General features: G+C 42.6%; 1 protein-coding gene across 1 annotated transcript in view; it reads right to left on the bottom strand.

Annotated features, from left to right (window-relative positions):
- The window catches only part of cntnap2b (contactin associated protein 2b), a 64787-nt gene that overhangs the window by 6384 nt on the left and 34370 nt on the right, over positions 1-24033 (bottom strand). The window contains exons 11-21 of the mRNA XM_080033600.1: positions 22955-23061; positions 22681-22800; positions 19455-19570; positions 12524-12608; positions 10775-10931; positions 7579-7706; positions 3619-3789; positions 2434-2652; positions 1680-1916; positions 950-1153; positions 1-46 (exon numbers count right to left, since the gene is read on the bottom strand). The exon at positions 1-46 is cut by the window's left edge and continues 88 nt beyond it. Of these exons, the coding sequence (XP_079889726.1) occupies positions 1-46; positions 950-1153; positions 1680-1916; positions 2434-2652; positions 3619-3789; positions 7579-7706; positions 10775-10931; positions 12524-12608; positions 19455-19570; positions 22681-22800; positions 22955-23061 (1590 nt within the window). The remainder of the gene's footprint in view (positions 47-949; positions 1154-1679; positions 1917-2433; positions 2653-3618; positions 3790-7578; positions 7707-10774; positions 10932-12523; positions 12609-19454; positions 19571-22680; positions 22801-22954; positions 23062-24033) is intronic.

Raw genomic sequence — 24033 nt, 5'->3', positions numbered from 1 at the left:
TAAGGTTCTGTCAGCCCCCCAAGACTGTAGCGGATCTGAAGAGTACCTGGAGACACACACACACACACACACACACACACACACACACACACACACACACACACACACACACACACACACACACACACACACACATTATTTTGGAATTATGTTGAGTATCATAGCAGCTCATAAAATAAATATTTTTATTAGGGCTGTCAAATCATTATTTTTTTTTGTTATTGTGACTAATTGCATTTTTTATTGCATTTTTAAAATGTCATTATTTTGTATTTCACAAACAGTTTTTAAGTCCATATCAACAATGTAAATTGTCTATTCTCACCAGTGTATCTTGATTGGGAATCAAATCAATGCAAAGAAAGCTACTTTATGAACTTTTAGATTTTTTTCAAATCCAAATGTCTACTAAAATATAGCTTGCCTCAAACTGAAAAGAAATGCAACAACAACAGTGTGTCTAGAGGCAGGAGACAACTTCAAAGTGATTATCTCCAATACATTTTTGGGAAGCACTGTTCCACATTGAGAAATATGTATGCTTAGGTTATATATGGTGCTTCAGTTGTGTGTGTGTGTGTGTGTGTGAGTGTTCTAAACGTTCATTACATGATCTCCAAAGCCCTCTGTATAGACACTGAACCGCTTGTTTAAAAAAAAAAGTCAAACAAGCTTCAGAAGGAGCTTGTTGTCGTTTGTCTCCATGACAACGGCAGTAGGAAGCAGGAAGCTGCTTGGTAAGGACGTGAAGGTACAATGTGTTATGCTCCCAATTAAGTTAACGCTTGACAGCCCTAGCATTTATGCTAACACACTGTAAACAATGCATCTGGTTCGTCCAATGACATTGTCATGTCCATGTCCAAATAAAATCTACTATACTATACTATTATATAAATAAATGAAATAAATGGAGGAATGAATTAGGTAGAATGTTGATGTATCCCACCGTTCTGTCGGAGGACCACAGCGAGGTAGTCCTGAGTCCTGGAGCTGATGTAGACCAGGATGCTGGGAGCACTGGAGGTGCTGAAGCTGAACAGCAGCTCCTCCTGGGTCAGGCTGGGGGAGCCCTTCACCTCACCCATACCCCCCACCTCAGCAGGGAAGTCATAGCGCACCAGGGTCCCTGTCTCAAAGTAGCCGCCCACATCTAACACACACACACACACACACACACACACACACACACACACACACACACACACACACGTACAACAAGCAGCAAAGAAAGGAAGGAACCATTCAAGCTTTGACCTTACTTCACTGGATCTGAATCTAATCTCATTTGGATATACCCTGCATTCCAAGTCTCATTATTAAATAATATAGTTAGCATGCAGTATGCTAATTAGGACATACTTTTTACTCATTTATTTCATCCTAACATGGCTCCTTGATCTTGCCTCTTGTTTATATCTGTGACATCCCCGGTTGTTTTCATATGGAGGCTCAGTCGATGTGACGTCACTGGCGGTGCGCACTGGATTGTGGCGTCAGAATCGTCCAAATAGCATGCTGATTTCAATACTAAAAATCTTGATAGGATTAGGCATCCAGGTATTTTAAAGAATGCTAAATCTGACCACAAGAATTGGGAACTTCCTAAATCTTTTTTCCACCATACTACATACTACATAGCAGAAAGTAGGGGGATTGAAGTGTATTGGAGGCCCTACCATCGGTGCAGAAGGGTCCATCGTAGGCAGTGAGGGAGCAGTCACAGGAGTATCCGTTGTACTTCTCCACACAGCGGCCTCCGTTCTCACAGTGTGTCCTGTAGCTGCTGCAGTGGCCCTGGCAGCCTGGGCTGACCCCTGCACTGAGCCCTGCCCTCTGCTCCAGGTCAAAGGTCACTCCATTGATCCTCAGCGCCCGCATGCAGCCTAGGAACCCTCTCTGCCCGCCAGACGCCCCTGGAACCACCACACATCAAGCAGAGCATTCATAGACAGCACCACAACCAAATGTCCCTGAGAGAAACATCTGAAATTGTCCTGGGGGGGGGGGATTTTATCATTATAGCTTTGCATTAGTAAAGCCAAAGTGGCACAGGGACAGCTAGGCATTCGTAGGCTAGTGCACATACAATTCCAATTGTCATACATACTGTACATGGTTCATAGATGTAAATATATTGTTTTTTACACCAACCCCCAATATTATCATTCTGGACGATGACATTTTGTGTCCTCCCTCCCTAATATGCTCACTTTTAGTGTATACATGGAAACACATGGAAACAAATGTGTGATTTTTCTTTTTTTCCCCAGTTATCAGTTCCTCCATGTGACTTCCTATCAGAGCCTCGAGTCCTTCTGATCCAGCTCCTCCAACAGTCAGCACCTCTGCTTTCCCAACTTTTGACCATAGAAAGGCAAATACACCGAACCGAAGCTAAAGACATACCATGTGCCTCATGATGTGACTCACCCACATAGAGCTGAGTGTAGACCTGCAGCTTGGCATGTCCCTGTGTGGGCGCTGCTCTGACCTCTCTGTACTGTCTGTCCAGCCACAGTGTGGCCTCTCTCATGTTCCTCTCTGCCTCCACACGGTGCCACTGCTCATCGTTCAGGGGCACAGGGGAGTGAACAGCCAGCTCCACACGCTCACCGCCCAGCACCAAGGACAAGAGGACAGACGAGCCTCCTGGAGGACCACCGCAACACATACAACATCAACAGGATCTTTTCAAACAAATGGAACTAGGGGGCAAATGTCAATAATGGCTAATTGTAAGTCAAAGGCCTTTTGAATATATCCGTGTATGTGTGGACATGGTCTAGGTATATTACTGGGTTTTGCTGGCTTTTTTTTTTTTTTTCAACTTATTTTTTTTCTCCATCTTAGGTTAAGTTAAGTTAAGTTAAGTTAAGTTAAGTTAAGTTAAGTTAAGTTAAGTTGCTTTATTAGTCAATGGTTACATTGAAATTTGTCTTTTCACATCTCCCCTCTCAAGTTATCACACTTTGGAGGGGGTCAGAGCTCAGGGTCAGCTGTAGTACAGCGCCCCTGGAGCAGTTTGGGGTTAAGTGTCTTGCTCAAGGACACAATGGTAGAGATGGTGGGCACCGTAGACGTAATACCGGCCACTACTAGTTTTACAACTAACACCCTCCTGTCCGGTGCCGGGGATCGAACCAGCGACCTCATGGTTACTGGTCGGCCACCTTTCCTCTGGGCTTTTTTCTTTTCTCCAACTTAGCTCCCCCTCGAAAACGAGATGATACATCTCAAGGGGCTTATCCTTAAATAACATTTTTGAAATGAAATGAAAGTATTTATCTCATTATTATATTCAATTGGTGTCTACGTTTTTCTTTAGTTTCTCTCCAGCACATTCTAACTTTGTTTAGAAAAGTGCAACACAGATCAACTTTATTGTTGCTAACTGGGTTTCAAACTGAGAATCCCAAATCAACAGAATTGTCTGTAAATTAGCGCACCTTCAACTACCTGGCCAAATCAAACTTTATTCGAAGTCAACTCACCTGGTCACATTTCAGAGTTAACAATAGTGAACGATAAGATGTTTTAACTTCCTAGCAAGGTTAAATACACACACAAACCCAGACATACACAAACAAACACACACACAAATACACACAGACATACCTCTGAGCTGGATGCGGAGGAGGTCTGTAGATCCTGAGTTCTCCAGGAAGACTCCATGAGTGGAGGAGGTTTTGAAGTAGAAGGAGATGTCTGTGCTGCTCTCTGCTCTGGAGCAGGGGAAGTGGAGGGAGGAGGCGGGGCTACTGAACCACGCCGCATTCCAGTAGTGACCTGAACAAACAATACTCATGTTACTCTCAAGATATGAAATACGATAGATAGATAGATAGATAGATAGATAGATAGATAGATAGATAGATAGATAGATAGATAGATAGATAGATAGATAGATAGATAGATAGATAGATAGACCAGCTCCAAGCACAAGGCCCAGAGCTGGATGGAGTGGTGTAAACATGTTCTCCTTCTGTCAGCCTGACGTAGCAGGGTGGCTTTGGTCAATGCCAGGTGAACATTACCTGTGTTGGAGCTATTCAGGTGCAATATTTAAAGGTCCCATATTATACACTTTTCTGTCAATTTCATGTGGTCTAAGAAGTCCCTAAAGCTTTTTTTTTTAGCTGTTTGCTGAAAAAACCGTTCAGATCATTTATTGTAGCATGCCTCTATACCCTGATTTTCATCTCATCTCAGAATGGCCTACTGTGTGTGTCTCTTTAAAAAGAATGAGTTGCTTCTCCCCCCGCCCCTGTCAGGAAGCAACCCCGCCCTCAGGTCTCGTCTGTCCTGCAGCCCTCAGTCAATGCAGTGCCTGTGTACCGTGGTTGTTTACTTCATGAGAAGAACTACAATGTTTAGTAACGCAGGAGCTCAGCCATACTTTGAACAGTTTGACATAAACGATCGACATGGAAGACTATCTTCATACCGATGCAGTGACAGCCACAAGCTAACCGAAATGACATGTTCACAATCAAAATGCAGCAAAAGCTGGAGGCTATTGCGAAACTAGCGGCTAAATGCTTAACATGCCAACTTGCACTCAGAGGCAAATAAATACCATTGAAAACATTCCTTTTAGTTTCACCATTTGATTAACTACACAAGTAGCTTCCTATCCTTTGTCTTGTTATAAACGCGTCATTATTAGACTATTATTAGGGCTTATTATGGACTATTGCAGATGTAAGTTGCTGGTTGTTAATGTGGGGGGATGTGGCTTCTCTCGCTATGACGTCATAGCGAGAGAAATTCCGAACAGAGTGTATTGGGGAAGTTTTCAGAAAAGGGGAGGGTGAGAAAAGGAGAGAGTTTTTTTCTGTTGATACTTTGGCAGTCTCTAGACACGCCGTGGACCCATATTTAGGTTAAAAAACATTGACAAGGTCAATGTTTTTTGCATAATATGGGACCTTTAATGATAAAACATTTATCTAGTTTGTTTGTTTAAAATAAAATGATCTGATTATTTGTTTATTTCCTCATCTGTATTATAAGTTTAACTTCATTTGAGTTTGTTTATACTTTTGTTTTAAAATGATTGGACAGCTGTGGTGTCTATATATAGCCGTGCACAGGTAAGACAGGCTCATGGTTTTTTTACCAGCTGCACTAGAGAGACAAAGTAGTTAAGGCGGCAAGTTCCCACTGTTGCACATTTGTTGGTTTGCTTGTAACGTCGGTAAATAAACCTTCAGAAACCCTCAAGCCTGGCTGGACAGTTGACACTGCGTAAGATTGGTCCCCCTGGTGCCTCAGTGGATGTTTGATTACTTTGCTCATTTTGATTTCTTCATTTTCAAGCAATTCTATATTAATGCATATGGATTTAATGGTGAGTCAGAAAATGTCCTAGAGGTGGAATGTGGAGGTGGCCCAATACTTTTGTCTATATAGTGTATCTCAGTAGGGATGGGAATCGAGAACCGGTTCTTGTTCAGAACCGGTGCCGAGTGAAGCAATTCCTTGGAATCGTTAACATGCCTGCTTAACGATTCCGCTTATCGGTTCCGCTCGTTGCAAATGCGTCATGACTTCAGACACGCGCTGCTTTGTTTTGGTTCAGAACGCAGCAAACATGACGTCGAGGCAGAAGCGCTCCAAAGTTTGGTTATATTTCACGTGAAAAGGCGACAATATGGCCACTTCATTTCATCAAACGACCCGTGCACAAGCACAAGCAAAAGCAAGCGCGCAGACTGCGATCCTGACGGTTAAACATTTAAACGTCCGCTGCCTTAAGGTGCCAACACACTGCACCCCGCGGCGCGGCGGATGGCGGCGCGAATCGCAGGTTCCGCTCCGCGTGATTATATTGGGTTATATTGTGTCCGCCGCCCGCCGCCCGACCAGAGTAGCCTTCTCCTACTCTGGGGGCTCTGGGGATATGCTGGCGCTGGTGCTAACCGGTGCTGAGAGCACCAGTCTGCTGTGCTGATGGTGCTTTACCCAAGCTAACTGGTGCTAACTTAAAGCAAAACTGATAGCTGTACACAGCAGGCAACAGACACAGAGGCTATTCACAGAACTTATGGGAGCAAACTGTGACTATTATGTTTTCATCCATCTTAATTTCCTCTGTCAGTCGTCCCGAAGCGAGTGACGTCGGGAGGAGCTCAACGCTGATTGGCTATCGCGGCGCGGCCGGCGGCAAAAAGTTCAATATTTTCAACTTCTGCGCCGGCCGCCCATTCGCGCAGCGGCGCTCGAAGTACATTGACTTTCTATTTAAACTCGCCGCGCGGCGGTGTGCAGTGTGTTGGCACCTTTACTAGTCGGCAACAGAATTGTCCATCACTTGGATTTGAACATAAATTGTATGAGAATTAACGTGTGTGTAGGCCTAGGTGTGGGCTGATAAAAGAGATGGATACATAAAAAGGTGAGAGCAGCATAAAGCAAAGAAAAAAGGATTTCTTGACCGCTGCCAAAGGCCCGCTGTTTACTCTCGTTCATCAGCTGTTATAATGCTGCCTTTACGCACAGCGGTGGAGACGAACCCAAAACAACACACAGCGAGACTCGGCGGTCCGGTGTTAAGGAAATGTTTAACAAGACACTTTATAAAGCCAGTAAGACACACTTAAAATAACGCTCTCTGCCCGATACAAAAAGCTCTGCCTTGGAGCGATCGATGTGTATACAACCATCCGCTACGTGTGTCTGATGACGGGCCATTATATTAATAATAAACAGCGCGCTGCACATAAGAACAGCGTACATTGTAAAGCTGAGATGGAGCGGTGACTCCTCTTTGCTGACGTGGTGAAGAATAAGCAAAGCGATAGATTCTCTTTTAGCCTTTATGGCGTATTCATTCTCTTCTTGAATAGCCTACATGACTGACTACTGTGCAGTCAGTTCAACAACAACGTACAACGTGACAGTTTGACCTGAGGCGTTCCTTCACTTGAACGTAGTGACATCATCACGTTGCCCTTTCAGAGTAAGGGCGCAATCATATAATAACACTTAACATACATTAAAGATCTCGTATCCTTCCTGAGAGGGTTTGCCTGATGCATGATAATTTTTCTATAATAATGATAATTTGCCAAAGTTGATAGTTGGTCTTATCTTTTCAAAAGACTTATTTGTGTTTTTTCTTGCAGTTGAATTGTGTTTCAAGTGCACATGAGCACTGTTAATATTCATGTTTTAAGTCTGTGTATTTAGTTTTTAGTGCACATAATGGCATTTGTAGCCAACACCAATTAATGTGAAAATTGACAATTTCCTAATCCTCAAGTAGCCTACACTTCTGATCAGATATTAAAGAGAGTTAATACAAACAAACTAATTTGTACTTATTCTCTCACCCAATGAGAATCGATAAGAGAATCGATAAGGAATCGGATCGATAAGCGGAATCGGAATTGTTAAATTCTTATCAATTCCCATCCCTATATCTCAGTCAGTGAGTGTGTGTGTCTGTATGTGTGTGTGTGTGTGTGTGTGTGTGTGTGTGTGTGTGTGTGTGTGTGTGTGTGTGTGTGTGTGTGTGTGTGTGTGTGTGTGTGTGTGTGTGTGACAAAGCGAAAGACAGACAGACAGACTCACGGTCCCCTTGGCATTTCAGTGGTCCTACGGTGAGTTTGGCCTCAGATCCAGCTCTGCTTGTATCACCAACAACAACCTGACTGACTGGCAAATGGTCTTTATACACCAGCAGGCCTGCATCCTCCCTCCTGAAAGCACACACACACACACACACACACACACACACACACACACACACACACACACACACACACACACACACACACAAGCAAAGGAATACCAACACTTATCAGTCAAGTAAAAGTTATTTTGCACCAGATGAAATGGTTTTAGATCACTGAATAATCACTAGCCCCTTTTACACAGAGATTGCGGCATATTGACGGAACAACATCACTCCAATATGCCGGCTTTGCTTCTGTGTTATTTACACAGAACCAAGCAACGCCGGCCTGCTGGCGCATCAGTAGCTCCTTTTACCAGTGTTGGGAGTAACGCGTTACGTAAAGTAATGCATTACTGTAATGCATTACGTTTTGCTGTAACGCGGTAATGTAAGGCATTACAGCATAAAAAATGGTAATGTGTAACGCGGTACAAAGCTCAGTAACGCGCGTTACAATGCATTTTAACCCGAAATTGACTGGTTTGTTGTTTTTATACAAATTGGCCAACACCGCGAAAGGAGAGGAGAAAAAAACCCACGCTAATGTTACTCCTTGAGGAGAAGAAAACTCGATTTGCTGCTACAATTGATTCCAAAGATGCGCTAGCCTACTGGCTTCCGTCTCACTGCCCAAGTTATTGAAAACGTTTGTGGTGTTTGGAGACTCTGACGTGAAAGCACGTATCACTCTGCAGTTACTGTGCTCAACGAGCAGTGGGTGGTGCCGCGAGCCCCTCCCCGTCTCAAAGCACTAAGAGGCGGTCAGTCTCGGCGCAGCCCCTCGGAGCGAGTCCCAGCCTGCTGTCACACAAATTATTAAATCTTAACATAACGGCGGCAGTGATGGTGCGTAAAGGACAGCGCAGTTGGCAAGCTCTCCTCAGCACTACAAGTGCTGCAGCAAAAAAGCCACAGTAAGAGTTGATCGCTTTGTCGATTCATGCCTCTGACACACACGTCAACTCCCAACATAATGAGTCGAGGCTTTGAATTCAATGCTGGGGGTGTTGAGCTCTTTGGCGATTTCCCGTGCCTTTTTATAGCCTACTATAGTCTCACCGCGTTCTCTCTCCCAGCGCAAAAACGCATGTCCCAGCTGCTTCAGAGCGCACAACCAGTGTTCCACCCGAAAAAAATAAAAGAAACAAGGTGGACACAGACCCTTAAGCTGAATGATCGCTCTGGTAACGGGCATTCCCTTACTGGACGCCGAATATTAGACCCCACGTATAAGACGACCCGACTTTTTACGACCTATTTGTAGGGGAAACCCCCAGTCTTATATTAAAAACATCACCGCTGCATGTAACACTTTTACATTGGTGAAGTTTGTACTTATCAATGTAGCGAGTTGCGAGACAAGTGCAGGCTGAGCTTTTTTTTCAGCACCCCCTGTTGAGAATATGTTCCCGCGGCTATTCTTTGGAACAACTAAAAAAGGCAAAAGTTGATGATGATGTGAACAACGTGTTTGTGCTTTTAAGTCGCCAGAACGCATGAAACAAGTCTTTAAGGCTCAATTTACTTTTTCAATCTACAGTAGTAGGCTCTAGCTCTATTGATATTAATATAGGCTAAATAAATACCTAAAGATACAGCATTTCTATTATAAAATGTATTGCACCATGAGCTGTGACCATTATATTATATAGCATAGGCCTACTTTTGTTAGCCTTAAGCCTAGCTCAGTCATTATGCCATACCATGTCACCTCCTGCTGTGTAATGAGCTGCATTGAAAACAAGAAGACCTATTAAGAACACCAAATCCATATTTCCTGTTATTTTGGTGAAAGTAATGCAAAAGTAATGTAAAAGTAGTGTAATGCCTTACAATTCAAAGACAGTAATATTGTAATGTAACTAACTACTTTGAAATGCCAGTAAGAAGTAATAAATACCGCATTACGCTTTTGAAGTAACTTGCCCAACACTGCCTTTTACACAGCGTTCCGGAATGAAAGAGGTGCTTGTAAACAGCGTCAGGTGTGACGTAAACATTTAGCGCCGCGCCGGTCAGCTGCTTTACAACAACAACACTGGCCGGTGAATTGAGAGCAGAAGTGCTGGAGCTTGCAGTAAGAGGGCCGTATTTTACTGTCCCCATGATGTGCCGGCTGAGTCCAACATCTCTGGGACTGTTAACCAAACTGACAAAAATCACTCCGCTGCTCACTGCTTCACCTCTGTGTCTGTGTGTGTGTGTGTGTGTGTGTGTGTGTGTGTTTGTGTGACAGGTTGGCTGTGAACGAGTCTCTTTGTAAGGGCAGCGATCTGCCAATCAGACACACACATACACAACAGTGTGTGAAGTCACGTTACTGTAGACATAAATAAAGTGTGGATATACGCTCAGACTTAGGAAAATAATAGCGGTGGCGATCCGGTCGCAGCCTAGCTTAGCCTAGCCTAGCTTTCCCATTGTACAACTTCCCCTGGGCAGAAATAGACTCATACACTCTGTAAAATGAAGCGTGGGGGTTTGGATTGAGCAGCGGACCTTATGACCAGCTAGATTACACGCCGTTCCTTTTATTTGGTGATTTTTACGGGACATCAGGCCGCCGTGGTTAATGTTAAACACACGTCCTTCAACTGCTAACATGGTCGCATGTTTAGAACGTAGGCTATGGAACGTCAAACGCCCCCCTGTTCCGCAACAACAAGCTGTCCGCATTTAAACAGAGAGGCGGAACTGATTGTGTCGGGAATCTTACTACCCCCCACAGGTAGTCAAATTCCCAGAACAATCTCTCGCACCTTTCTTCCCTCGTTCCGCAACGGTCGCATTTATACAGCAGGGCGGAGGGCCGAAATTCCGGCCTATTCCCGGCTTTCACTGGCTGTGTAAAAGGGGCTAGTGTATTTCATGACACCTCAATTGGAAAGTGACCTCTCTGTTTCCCTTTTCCACCGCATCACTAATCTGTATTGAACTACAGTTAGTATGTACGTTGAACAGAGTCATGTTTCTTTACATATCAATATGATACAACCGTCATATTAAATAATATCTTTATTAGCTAAAACATTCATGACACATGAACAAAGTGTGCCCTAGTTAAGAAGAGCTGAGTCGTGTTCCACTCACCAGCTGCGCAGGTCTGCGTCACAGTGACAGTAGTGCTTGGGGTCAGAGCAGTTGTTATGGATACCACAGGAACACTTCTGAATGCCCGGCCCTGAGCCTCCCCAGTAAGAATGCCTCTCATTGGCTCGTCCTACCCACCAGCTCAATGGGACACCATCTGTCAATCAAGCCAACACTTTACACACATCAGTCAGACTACGTGCATTAATTTGAAACTGTCCTGCTCACATGAATGGCTCTGAACCTATGCATTTATTAATAGTAATGAGTACGCTGATATACAGCAACATTTTATCGTACAGGGTCAGTCATAGTACGGCGCCCCTGGGGAAGTTTGGGGTTAAGTGTCTTGCTCAAGGACACAATGGTAGAGATGGTGGGCACCGTAGATGTAAAACCAGTCACCACTAGTTTTACTACTAACACCCTCCTGTCCGGTGCCGAGGATCCAACCAGAGACCTCATGGTTACTGGGAGGAAGAACCAGAGACCTCATGGTTACTGGGAGGAACCAGAGACCTCATGGTTACTGGGAGGAGGAACCAGAGACCTCATGGTTACTGGGAGGAACCAGAGACTTCATGGTTACTGGGAGGAGGAACCAGAGACCTCATGGTTACTGGGAGGAACCAGAGACCTCATGGTTACTGTGGGTACACTCGTTTCCCTAGGCCAGGGGTGTCCAAGTTTAACCATTTTTAATTGTCCTGCTAGCCTGGAAATCCAGAACCACATCTAAACGATATAGGGTCTGGCCACTGCACGCAATTGGATAGCACTACGACCAATCAGAGCACTGAATAAGGTGACGTATAGCGTTTAGTGAACAGCGGGTTAACTGGTCATTTAACTTTTGCCGTGTTCGGTCAGCACAACAGAAAGTTAATCTTTCTTGCTAATGAAAGGTCTTCCAAATCGTTGAGTGTCGAGGCTAAAGCCGTCTCAAACTCAAACAACATATCCGCAACCATCTTTGTTGTTTACTATCACGACTTAGACCGAGCATGCACAGCACTGTCGTCAAAAAAATAGGGCTTTGACCCGCCCATATCAGATAGTAAGATTTGATTGTTAGCTCCGAAATTTCCAACATAGTCAATGAGCTCCATCGGTTCATGTCCAGACCAACAGGCTGAGCAAGTTTAAATTTGCCAGCTGCAGGTCTGGATTTCCAGGCTATTTTCTTGAAGCAAATTCTAAAAATATAATGGAATAAGGCCCTTCAGTCCAAATTGCTCCATCACTGCTCCCACTGAGGGCAATGCTGTTGCCATTATAGATGAGTTAAAAAATTATATTTCTAACAAACATTAGTTGATGTGTTGAATGAGGCCCATTAACTTATTGCATAATAAGCTTGAAATATAGCCTATCCTTCCCTTTCCCCCTCTAGAAGTGAGGGGATATACCTCACCTCTAGAGAGTGGCCCAGCCCTTTGTAGATTTTCAGTATTTGGCCCTCAGTGAAAAAAGTTTGGACAACCCTGCTTTAAGCCATCCCACCAGCGCAGACTGGGTAGAATGTAAATTGTTTGCACTATTTTATTTTTTATTTTTGTGAAAGCTATGAAGTTCAAAATACTACATTGCAGAAATCTTCACACTTTGTTCTTCATATTTGGCCACTGTGTGCCTAAAGGTTCTAACAGTACCCACACCCTAAAGTTTATGGTGGACAACCTACAAGGAGCACACACCAAAACACAAGAACACTCCATTAAGGACAATAGCTATACAGGGGTACTTTACCTGGAGTGTTGAGCAGACGAGACATTCGGCAAGCGTAGGCTACATACTGTTCACAGTGATGTGCACTGCTGGTGACTGACAACACCTGGACACACACACACACACACACACACACACACACACACACACACACACACACACACACACACACACACACACACACACACACACACACACACACACACACACACACACACACACACACACACACACACAGCAAGAGAGAGAACTTATTTTATTGCATATAGCAGGGGTATTCAACTAAAATTCAAATAGGTCCAGTTCGAAAAAATGTCCTCAAGCAAAGGTCCGGAACATCATAATGTCTAACTTGCGTTATGATTCAGTGTGATGTATAGTGAAGTAGCCAGTAGTTGTATCAACGTCTGCATGTAATCAACAATTGACTGTCAGATCAATATAGGAAGAACAATTCAAAAACATTTCAACAATATTTATTCTCACTTTTAAATAATTATAGATATATAATACTGAAGATATATGTATTATTTAAGTGACTCAACTGAAACTAATCTCTTCATAGAGAAGGGCTGCATTTAAAAATAAAATGGTGAAAATAAATATAATAATAATCTTAAAATAAAGATAAAATATATAATTCATTTTTGAAAAATTAAATAAAGTATAGCAGCAACTTCAGTGTTGCAGAACATAATGACTCTGGGTGCATCTGAGATTAGAAGGGGTGCAAAAAAATGAATTATGCAATTTGAGAAATATTTCAATGTATCATTTCTAAACTTCACTATACCTACTATGTTTGTTTAACATAGTAATCTCCCACTTTGTCTAATACTGGATTTTTATTTTGCAATTTTGAAAAGCTCTGAAAAAGTGACATGTCAGAAACTAAACCCCTGTAGGGGGGTCTGGGGGTTTCCCCCCTAGTAGTTTTTTTTGTGTTTTTAGAATGTAATCGGAGCATTCTGGTGCATTCTGGGGAAAATAATAAAAGAAAAGGTCAACATTTAATATAGTTAAGATGAATAGAAAAATTAACAAAACAACATAACTTGCTAGCAGCCAGATGCTTAACAACTGGACTGAGGGACAGATGACCACTAGCTTTCGCTAATGTTAGTGTAGCTACTAGCCAAATATCTTGCTAAAAAATTAACCTGCATTTATAAATTCTGCCATTACTAAGAATATGTAAAACTTAAAATGTAGATAATTGAAACTACATACAAAAAAAATAAAAAAAATAATGTTTTTCCTGTTGCTGTTGTGGGCAGTATATGCAGTGCTGCTGGCGATTGGTGATTATGTCAATCTTATGTCTGTGTCATTCACACATAGGTCTACATCAGAGTAATAGAGAATCCACATGATTGCACCTTTACCGGTTTTCACCAGTCTTACAAAAGGGGAAAAAAACATAGTAAATAATAGGAAAAAACTCAGCTGTTGATCGCTCGTTAACTCGCTCGCGACACACAGAGCCGGTGAGCGAGCGGGCGAGCGAGAGAGAAAGCTGTCTCTCACTCTCCTCCCGCTGTCTTTCTCACTCTAATATGACTTATTTCGCTGAAATTCTCGTAATTCTTGCACTTCTCTCTGTCATCTCTCGCATGATAGCTCACTGTCTCTGTCTGTGAGCCAGCCTGAGCCGGGAATCCACAGATTCGATTGGCTGCCTGAGTAGCAGGAGGCGGGATGGCTTAACTCGAATGCATTTCGTGATTCGCTAAACCAGTACCGTAAAGTCTAGAAAAGCTGCGCCGGTCAAAATAGAAGCGCCCTGTCAAAATTTTAAATACTTAAATAATTGATTGACTACAGGTCCGGGTCCGTATAGGACGGCGTCTGGGTCCGGACCCGGACCGCGGTCCGCCTGTTAGTGACCCCCGGCATATAGCATATCATTTTGAACTAATAGCTTTGACGTGAGTATTATCTGGAGTTGAATACAATACAAGTTGTTATCAAATGTAAGATGTGCTGCCAATAGCAGTGTATTGCTGTGTGAACTGGGGCCAGTTTCTTCTTATAACAGTTTCATGTCATGTTAAAATAAATTCATGTTATAACTAGGGCTGTCAAAATGAACGCGTTCATTTTTTTAACGCAATTAACGCATGTGCAGAATGATCCGCCCCGTGCATCCCATCCGCTCTGCACTACAGTCACTCTAACGTTGTGGCTGACCCAGGATCAGTAGCTGCGCGTGGCCAAACATAGCTGCACGCTAGTCTGTGTTTTAAACTGCTAACCACCGATCTATAACAGTTGCTCTTGGAAGCAACAGGAGAAAATTCTGCACCGTTCACGGGAGGAAACAAACGTCTGTAGTTTTCAGAGGTGTGTGTGATTAATACGTGACATCAACATAACCTCGGCTTTCTGTTACAAATGATCAGTCCCATAGAACGTGGTTGCGCGTGCAAACACACACACACACACACGCGCGCGCGCTCGCGGACTGCAATCAGGTTGTATTCAGGGATGCAAAACAATGGATTCACCATATAAATGCCAATCTATAGCCTATCCTACACTGTAAACAGTACTACGAACTCATAAACATTTTGGGTACAGAAATCAAAACCAGCCAATAAGTTCTCTTTACCTCTGAGGTTGTTTTAATTTTTTATTCATCAAAGTTTATGAGTGAATAATTATCTCTAGATTATAACTTTTGAGTGTACAGGGGGACGCGACGGCTGACGTCATTGACGTCACAACGCTCAGGCTCCGTCTTTTCATTTTCTCGAGAACTCAAGATGGCTACCCGTTCGCGAGAGAGAAAGTCCTGCATGTAAAGGAGCAAAACAAGCGATTACTTTGCTATTTTTACATAGACTAGTTTGTTTTTTGACTGTCCTTTTCTTGTATTACACTTTATACGTTTATTTCTTTTTTTTGGAAAAGCCTATCATGTCGACGCCTTTTTGCATTTTGGCGCGTTGACGTTAGCTAAGAGCTAACGTGACGTACACGCAATGCCAGCAGCCGACGCCGATTCAACGGTAATTTTTCAAAGTGTGTTGCTGGTGCTTCTGATGGTACAGTCTATTCTTCTGATAAGCGCTCTTATCTGGTGAGTAAAAACCTCATACATTTTCTGTAATCTTGTCAGGTGCAGTGGCAATATGGCTAGTGTTAATTAGGGCTGTGTCAAAAAATCGAAATATCGATATATCGCGATACTTAGTTTCGCGATATCAGTATCGATTTTTATCATTGGAAAAACAAAGCGGAAGAAACACACGCTCAAAAAATACCTATATGGTTATTCTTAAATTGGACTGCTGAAGCATGATAATGACTTGCGATGAATTTATTTTACACACAATGAGGAATGGGAAGTGTGTCCTTCTCTTACAGTGGAGTCACATTAGGAAGGGATTATAGAGCCCATATTGAAGGAGGCAGTCATTATAACCACTAGTAACTTTCAACAGACAGACTTAGAACATAGAAACGTATGTGTGTGTGTGTGTGTGTGTGTGTGTGTGTGTGTGTGTGTGTGTGTGTGTGTGTGTGTCTGTCTGTCTGTCTGTGTGCTTCTTTCCTAAGGTTGTAACCTTGCTGCTGGAACTGTCCTTTTATAATTGGATCATTTGTGTTTTTCAGGGGGAAGATGAGCCAGATATTGCCGACACCCCGCTGGCTCTCCTCACTGTGGGCACTGACAATACTACTGGTCACGACATCTTCAGCCCTAACAGCATTTGTGTTGTAGTGGAAGATGACGTTGTTGTGAGTGATCTTCCAAGGATGACTGATGCATTTGTACTGTTGTTTGGGTTGATCTATGCATTGCATTTAGACTATCCAAAGAAGCTTATTCACACATTCACCTTCATTCAGAAGATACTGATGTGTCTCGATGACAACAAACCACTGAAACCGTGCCTACTGACTTTGAAAAATGACTTGCTAAGAGAGTAAGCCAGGCAGCATGTGAAGCATCCAGGTTCATGTTCAATTTGCACTTTTGCAAACAATCCCAGTGGGGGATCTTAATTTGCTTTTGATTATTTTAGGGGAACTTTACTATGTATTTTTATTTGCACCTTCAAAGCACTGTTTTTATATATATATTTTTGATTGTTGATGAACACAGAATATGAGCGTGAACTTTGACTAACATTTCCATAGTACTCTTTTGTTTCACTTTACTATTCTTATAGTACATTTGCTGGTAAATGAATAAATGCATTGTCACCTTTTCCATAAAAATACAGTGCAGTATTTAGGAAACTTTGTCCAGTTCTAAGGACATTACGGTTAGAGTAGTTCTTTACTCATTGTCAAAATAAACCAGGTGGTTGTCATCAGTGTCAGTTAGCAGCACATTTCAGCTACAAATGAGAGTTGTTACAGGAACATGGACAGGGAGCTAATCTCTCTTAAGGCCCGGACACACCGGCCCGATAATCGCCGTCGGAGAGTCTGGAGGGGGCGGGGACACAAATCTGTTTGGTGTGTGCCGTGAAATCGGTCGTCGTAGATGTCGTCGGGCTTCTTTTGTTCAATCGGCGGCGGGCAGTCTTTCAGTTGGAGCAATTTCATTGGTGGAGGGCTAGCGAATCAGTGAAGCCTAACAGCTAACAACAGCTAGCCATTGTTTTAATGTGTTTGTTTGTTTCGTTCAGCGAGTACTCACATGCATCAACCCTTGTTGACTGCTCGACACCATGCTCGACACTCTTTGCTAAAAATGGTGCTCTTTATGGTCCATAAATATAAATACGTATTTCTATCTATGTTTATGGTCTAGAGAGCTTTCCCATGATTTCCGGCTTCCGTATTTTTTCGGGCCGCAATACAGATTAGCGCCGCCTGCTGTTATGGAGACATTACATCCCGCGCAAGCGCAGAGCGTACGGAAAGTCAGCAGTCGGCTCGGTGTGTTCTTGGCACTTTTTTAGCCGCGACGGGAAGACTGGAGCTGCCTGAATCGGCAGTCTCCATTTTCGGGTAGTCGGACTGGTTATTATGCAATAACTAAACATATTAGAAATTATAAATCAAATATTTAAGTTATGTGGAATTTAAATTATTATATTTATAAATAAATGCATTAAGTTCACTATAAGTATTTTTATTTATTTAACATATTACTTAAAATAATTTTTACCACTACTCAAATGTTTTTGGGAAATCAGTTACGACAAACATTTTGAGTACTATGAACTTGTTCGGTTTTACAGTTTTGCTCAAAGACAGGAATAGAGCCAAATTGAAGCATGGTGTGGTAGCATGTTTTAAGTTGATCATAATTCATTTGCAGTATTTACACAACCATTTGGATTTTCAATGAATAAAAAAACTAAATTTTAATTTTACAATATTAAATATTAAATTGAATATTAAAATTATATATTCATGGTACTTTCTCGGGCCTATTAATCATGATTAATCCACAGAATCCTGTGATTAATCTGATAAAAAAATGTAATCGTTAGACAGCCCTAGTTATAACAACAAATAGTTCTAATTTAAACAGCTACAGATTGTTGAGAACTCAACTGCCAGGTGTATAAAGATGCCATTATATCACATCTGTTCTACATTCTTCTGCTGTCTCTCCATTTAGGAATTATTTTACTGCTTTAAGGACTTCCTGTAATGATATTTTATTGAGTTAAGCTCAGTTTGGTCATTTTAATCTAGTTTGGGAGAGAATGCAAAAATGTAAGGATATCCTTGTCCTGCGCAAGATTGCGGGAGGAGTACAAATCTTCATAAAACTTCCTGAAACAGTCATTTATTTTAACAGGGTCTGTGACTAAAGAACTTGAATGAGGTTTAATCTTGGGAATAGCCCCACTGGTTTGTTGTTCACCTCTCAGCTGACGCGAGAGCAGACGTCCAGGTTTCTCTCCTAATTCAAACTGCTTGTGCTTAATTTTCAGAAGTAAAGTACTAACTTGTTTGGAAAGAATGCTGTTATATTCATGTTTCAGTTTAACAATATTGTTAAGTAAATGTGAAGATAGAGAACTTGGGTTGTGCTTAGCCATGCTATAAAAGCTAGTAACAGTCTCTGTCAATGCATTCACAGAGGACTGGAGCGGGGCATTAGACTCTTTGAGCCAAGACTGTTGTTTCAACAACTCAGCTCACGGAAACACCCTCTGCGTTTGCAGTCGTTACACCAATCTGTGGGCTAGCGCTAGCCATAGCTAGCTATGCTTGTTCAGGTTATTGGCAGAGCCCATGGCAGGGGCGCACTGGTCGGCTTATTCTTCCTCATAGCGCCAATGTTAGGGACCTTTTGTCTGTTTTCAACCGGAGTCTGATATTGGCAGTCAAATACCTTGAGCAGCGCTTTTAAAAGTTAATATTAAGAAATTAAGCGGGGAGGTCTGTGTTCTCGGGCCCTACCTCTGCATGGCCAAACCGGAAGTCCTTGATAAATCTTTTTATTGGAGGACTTAAAGCTGGGGTATATGATTTCTGATTGGTCAAAGTTAACATGAGCTGTACACTTTGACCAATCAGAGCGAGGCTCTGATTCTCTGTTCTTATTGGCTGTTGGGACTGTCCATTCACTTTGGCACGACTTCGTTGGTGTAGCGCGTGTCAGGGAGGGACCATAGGGGAGGGACCAAAGAGAACAAGTGGAGCGGTTGAGGTATTTGGATTCGAATCTCTGTCCCAACTGCCATTTTCTCCCCAAATCCTCCACCCCAGCTTTCAGTTGGTTGAATTTTACAGGAAGTCAAACAGAAATACATTTCATTTTTATTTGACCAATTATAACCCCAGAGTCATTGAAATAAACTAATAAAATCAAGACGAAAATGTGAGCTATGGAAACAGTCACCAACACAGCACCAATTCTAGCACAAATGTAGACAAATGAGCAGAACTCTAAATTGTTTCACTCATAGCAAAACAATGCAAAGTGTGTATCAGATGGAGTGTATCACAGTGAGTGCGGGTTGTGAAGGCCTACCTGTTCATCAGTCACATTGTAGGTGATGTGCAGCACTGCCTTCCCCTCCTGCTCTGCACTGCTGACTGCAGTCTGAGGGGTCAGGTTGTTCTTCACTGTGGTCCAAACCGTCTCCTCTGAAACACCACAACACACACCAATAGGCTCCACTTTGAAATCAACCAAATACATTTAATTCAGACATATCAGAGATACACAGCAAAACCAAAACCATGAAAAAAAGAGAAAAAAAACAATGTTCAAATTATTTCACGAAGAAGAATGTTATTTCACGTCATATATTCCATGAATCAGCATTGATATGCCTGAAAAGGAGAAAGTAGAAACTTCTTTAATCATACCCCTTTTCCCCAGCTCAATAATTCTTATTTATTAAATTAACTTCCTGCGTACCAAATACAATCTATCTCGTTTTACTCTTTATAGGCATATGTTTGAGTAGAATGAAAATGTTGATTTTATTCTACAAACTACTGACAACATTTTTACCAAATTCAAAATAAAATTATTGTCATTAAGAGCATATCCATTAAGTAATGTAGAGATGAAGATTTTAGAGAAGACTGGTCCCTCACTTTATAATTTATTTATATATCTAAACAATATACAATTTGATATACCAGGCATGCAAACTCATAAGCCATGAAAAAGGTGAGAAGTCCGAAAACAAACCCCGGAAGGGGGGTCTGGGGGCATCCCGTTCAGATAATTTATTGTAGCAAGCCTCTATACCCTGATTGTCCTCTGGTCTCAGGATGACCTATATTTGTGCGATCTGGCTGGCCCCTCCCACCTCTCTGCCGGGCTTTCTTTATATGTCCATGGGGCTCTCCCACCATCTCTGCCGTGCTCTCGCGATACTAGAGAGACACTGCGTGACTGCGAACACAGTGTTTACCCGGAGCTAAGCCATACCTTGAACAATTTGACATGACCTGACATGATTAAAACCAGTGAAAACAGTAGCTTCAAAGTTTGATTTCTACATGAATATCTTCCCATCCTTTGTCATGTTAAAAACGAGTCATTATTAGACTGCAAGGGGGGAAAGCTAAGTTAGTGTATTAGGAGCAAAACTTGGTGCTACAACCGAAGCTACATGGGCGCTAACGCTAAAAATAAGACTCAGACGATTTAAACCAGTGAAAACAGTAGCTTCAAAGTGTGATTTCTACAGGAATATCTTCACATCCTTTGTCATGTTAAAAACGAGTCATTTTCAGACTGCTGTGGGGAATATAAACAGCGTGTTATGAGCAAAAGCTGGTTGCTTGTCCCAAAGCTAATAGCTACACCAGTCAGGCAAAACTACCAATAAAAACTATTATTTTAGTTTCACCGTTTAAAAAAAAGCACAGGTAGCTTCCTATCCGTTGTGTTATTAAAAACGAGGCATTAATAGACTGCTGTGGTTAAGATAAATTAGTGGAGTATGAGCAAAAGCATTCTGTGTTGGTGTATGTAACATTCAGGCTGTACTATGGGCATCTTGTCGCTTAGCGGGGAAAGCAACATGGCTGTCGCTCGGAAAATTTTCCAGAGGATCTCGGGGCCGTGGACCAATAAGAAATGGGGGGGGGTGGGGTTATCATAGACTACTGCTAATGTGGGGGGGAAGCATGGACATATAAAGAAAATATGGGGATGTGGCTGTGCAGTTTATGACGTCATAAACCGCGAGAATTCTGAACGGAGTATATTGGGGGGGAGGGGTGGGGGTTTCAGAAAGGGGGAGAGTGAGAAAAGGAGAGATTAGGGATGCACCAAAATGAAAATTCTTGGCCGAAACCGAAACCGAATAAAATTAAACAGTTGGCCGAAAGGCCGAAACCGAATACCGAAAGAGGCTTTTGCAGTTTTGTTTATTATTTAGTAAATTATTTCAACATTGCATACATGAAATGTTCTGCTCAAACATAGCCTACAACTAAAAAGCAACCCTAAATAAATAAATAAACAGTAAAACCTTCAAATCTAAGTGTAAAATTAATATTTTACTAGGAATTAATTTGTGAACCACTCACTGATTTTTACCTTGACTTATATGAGGACGAATCTACAAAAAGATCGACTTATTGCCTTTCTTAATTTTTTGCAGTGCAGTGCAGGTTGAGTTGCTCTAAAAAAAACTGCACCACAGCTCCCACCGTAATGTCCAGACTTCAGAATTTGCATCAAAGCCCTGATCATAACAATGAGAGGCTTTAAACGATGTCCATGCTTAGGAGGTGATTGTAACTTTTTCGTCTGTAGACTGAAACTAACGGGGGGAGGCGGCTCACTGGACATGTAGTCGCGCTGTCAGTTTGCCGACATGGCTCTGTGTATTCAGGCTCGAGAAATGCAATCAGACCGTAGGAGCCTTTTCCCCCAACAGCGCTAACGGACAGGATATCTCCCGTTATCATTTTAGCTGTCAAACTAAAGTTTTTTTTTGCGCGGCGGCACTCACCGGCGAGGTGTCACTGTGAATGACACCGTTACCAACTGTCACACTGTCAGAGTTGCACCGGGTGAATCGCTGCTTCGCTCGCCCAAAGCTTTTGTGTTTCTAAGGTGATTAAACATCAGTCTTGGACGAGCGTTTTAACTTTATGCTGCATAAAGCATTGCACTGTCTGCGCCGTGTTTCATCCAGTTGCTCCCACACTGGACTCTGACATTTAATTCATGCACGCTCCAAACTGCTCCTGCTGCGCGCTCACAAAGAGACGTGGACTCGCATACACGGTTACGTCTCTCTTTACTGCCATTTCCTGATTTACAAGCGCGCAGCTCTTTTAAAAACATATTTCCTTAGTGTCATTTAGTTCGCCAATTTTCGGTAATGTTGTTCGTCTTTTTAACTGTTTCGGGCCGAAACCGAAAATGACTTATTTTGCCATTTTCGGCCGAACTTTTTCGGTGGCCGAATATTCGGTGCATCCCTAGGAGAGATTGTTATTTTTTTGGATATTTTGGTAGTCTCTAGGCACACCGTGGACCCATGGATATGTTGGAACACATTTAAAAAGTGCATTTAGCATAATATGTGACCTTTAAGGGCCACAGGAGAGAAAAAACTAATACTCCAAAGACTATTGGATTCAGTGGGGCATTTATGTATTTTCAGCATACTGCAATTGAAGTGCATGTATCAGGACATCCTAAATCTTTTTCTGGCGTACTAAATAGTATGGAAGTATGGGGATTGGAACGCAGGTAAAGTGTTTTGCTGACATCTCACCTGTCATGTCACAGCTGACTCTGAAGGGGGCGATAGGTCCACTGCCATCCGGGTCGATCCAGTAGCTTCCTGAGCCTTTCCCTTCGTGCCTATACTCCTCACAGGACTGCTGATACATAGCTATGGAGCAGACACAACACACAGCTAAGCACATACCATGCAGTGTGTATGTGTGTGTGTGCGTGCATGGTCGTGTGTGTGTGTGTGTGTGTGTGTGTGTGTGTGTGTGTGTGTGTGTGTGTATGTGTGTGTGTGCGTGTGTGCGTGCACTTACAGGTGTGGCAGGTGGCTCCAGTGTATCCGGTGCCGTTACAGTTGCAGCTGAATGTGTCCCAGGTCTGAGAACAGCGACCACCGTGCTCACAGTGGTTAGGAACACATCTGAAATGACACACACACACACACACACACACACACACACACACACAGTCATGAACACACACTGACACACACACACTCATGAACAAACACTTACACATACACACACACACACACACACACACACACACAATGTACACACACTTACACACACACTCCGGAACACACACACACACACACTACACTCATGAACACATACACACGCATACACATACACACACACACACACACACACACACACACACACACACACACACACACACACACACACACACACACACTCATGAACACACACTTACACACACACTCATGAACACACACTTACACACACACACACACACACACACACACACACACTCATGAACACACACTTCCCCCTGGAACAAACATCCTACCTCTACTGCGCGTCTGCGCCTGACTTTTTATTTGCCGACCATTTTAACAAACTACAGCGGCCACACATCCAACCTCATCTGCAGCGACGCTTCACTTTACCTCAAGAGGCAGAGCCTATTTTTTCAGGGAGACGCGCGTCTCTCTGCTTTGACTGATAGAGAAATACTCTGTTGACAGTCATACCAGCAGCATACACTGTAGTTTCACAATTTCCCTGTTTGTTTCTTTCAAAATAAAGCTCCCCACAAGCAAAAATGTGAAATAAAAAAATTAAAAAAGCCAACGAGGCACTAGGATTACAGTCAAAACTTAACATTAATCATATGCATCATAAAATGACATGAAACAACTTCATATTAATGGGAATTATCTATGAAAACTCTATGTAGTAAGACAGGGCTTTTAGGAGCAGCGCTGCAGAAGCAGCTGAGACGTTCCATGTGTGGCCGAAAACAGTAACGGCCTCCACACACATCCTACCTCTACTGCGCGTCTGCGTCTGACCGTGTAATCAACCTAGAGCGGCCACACATCCAACCTGGGCCGCACTGCCGATGCCCGTCGGAGGCGAGTCTGCAG

This window comes from Ammodytes marinus, assembly GCF_949987685.1.
Source record: "Ammodytes marinus genome assembly, chromosome: 9".
Taxonomy (NCBI): Eukaryota; Metazoa; Chordata; class Actinopteri; order Uranoscopiformes; family Ammodytidae; genus Ammodytes; species Ammodytes marinus.
This window is presented reverse-complemented; position numbering and strand designations above follow the sequence as displayed.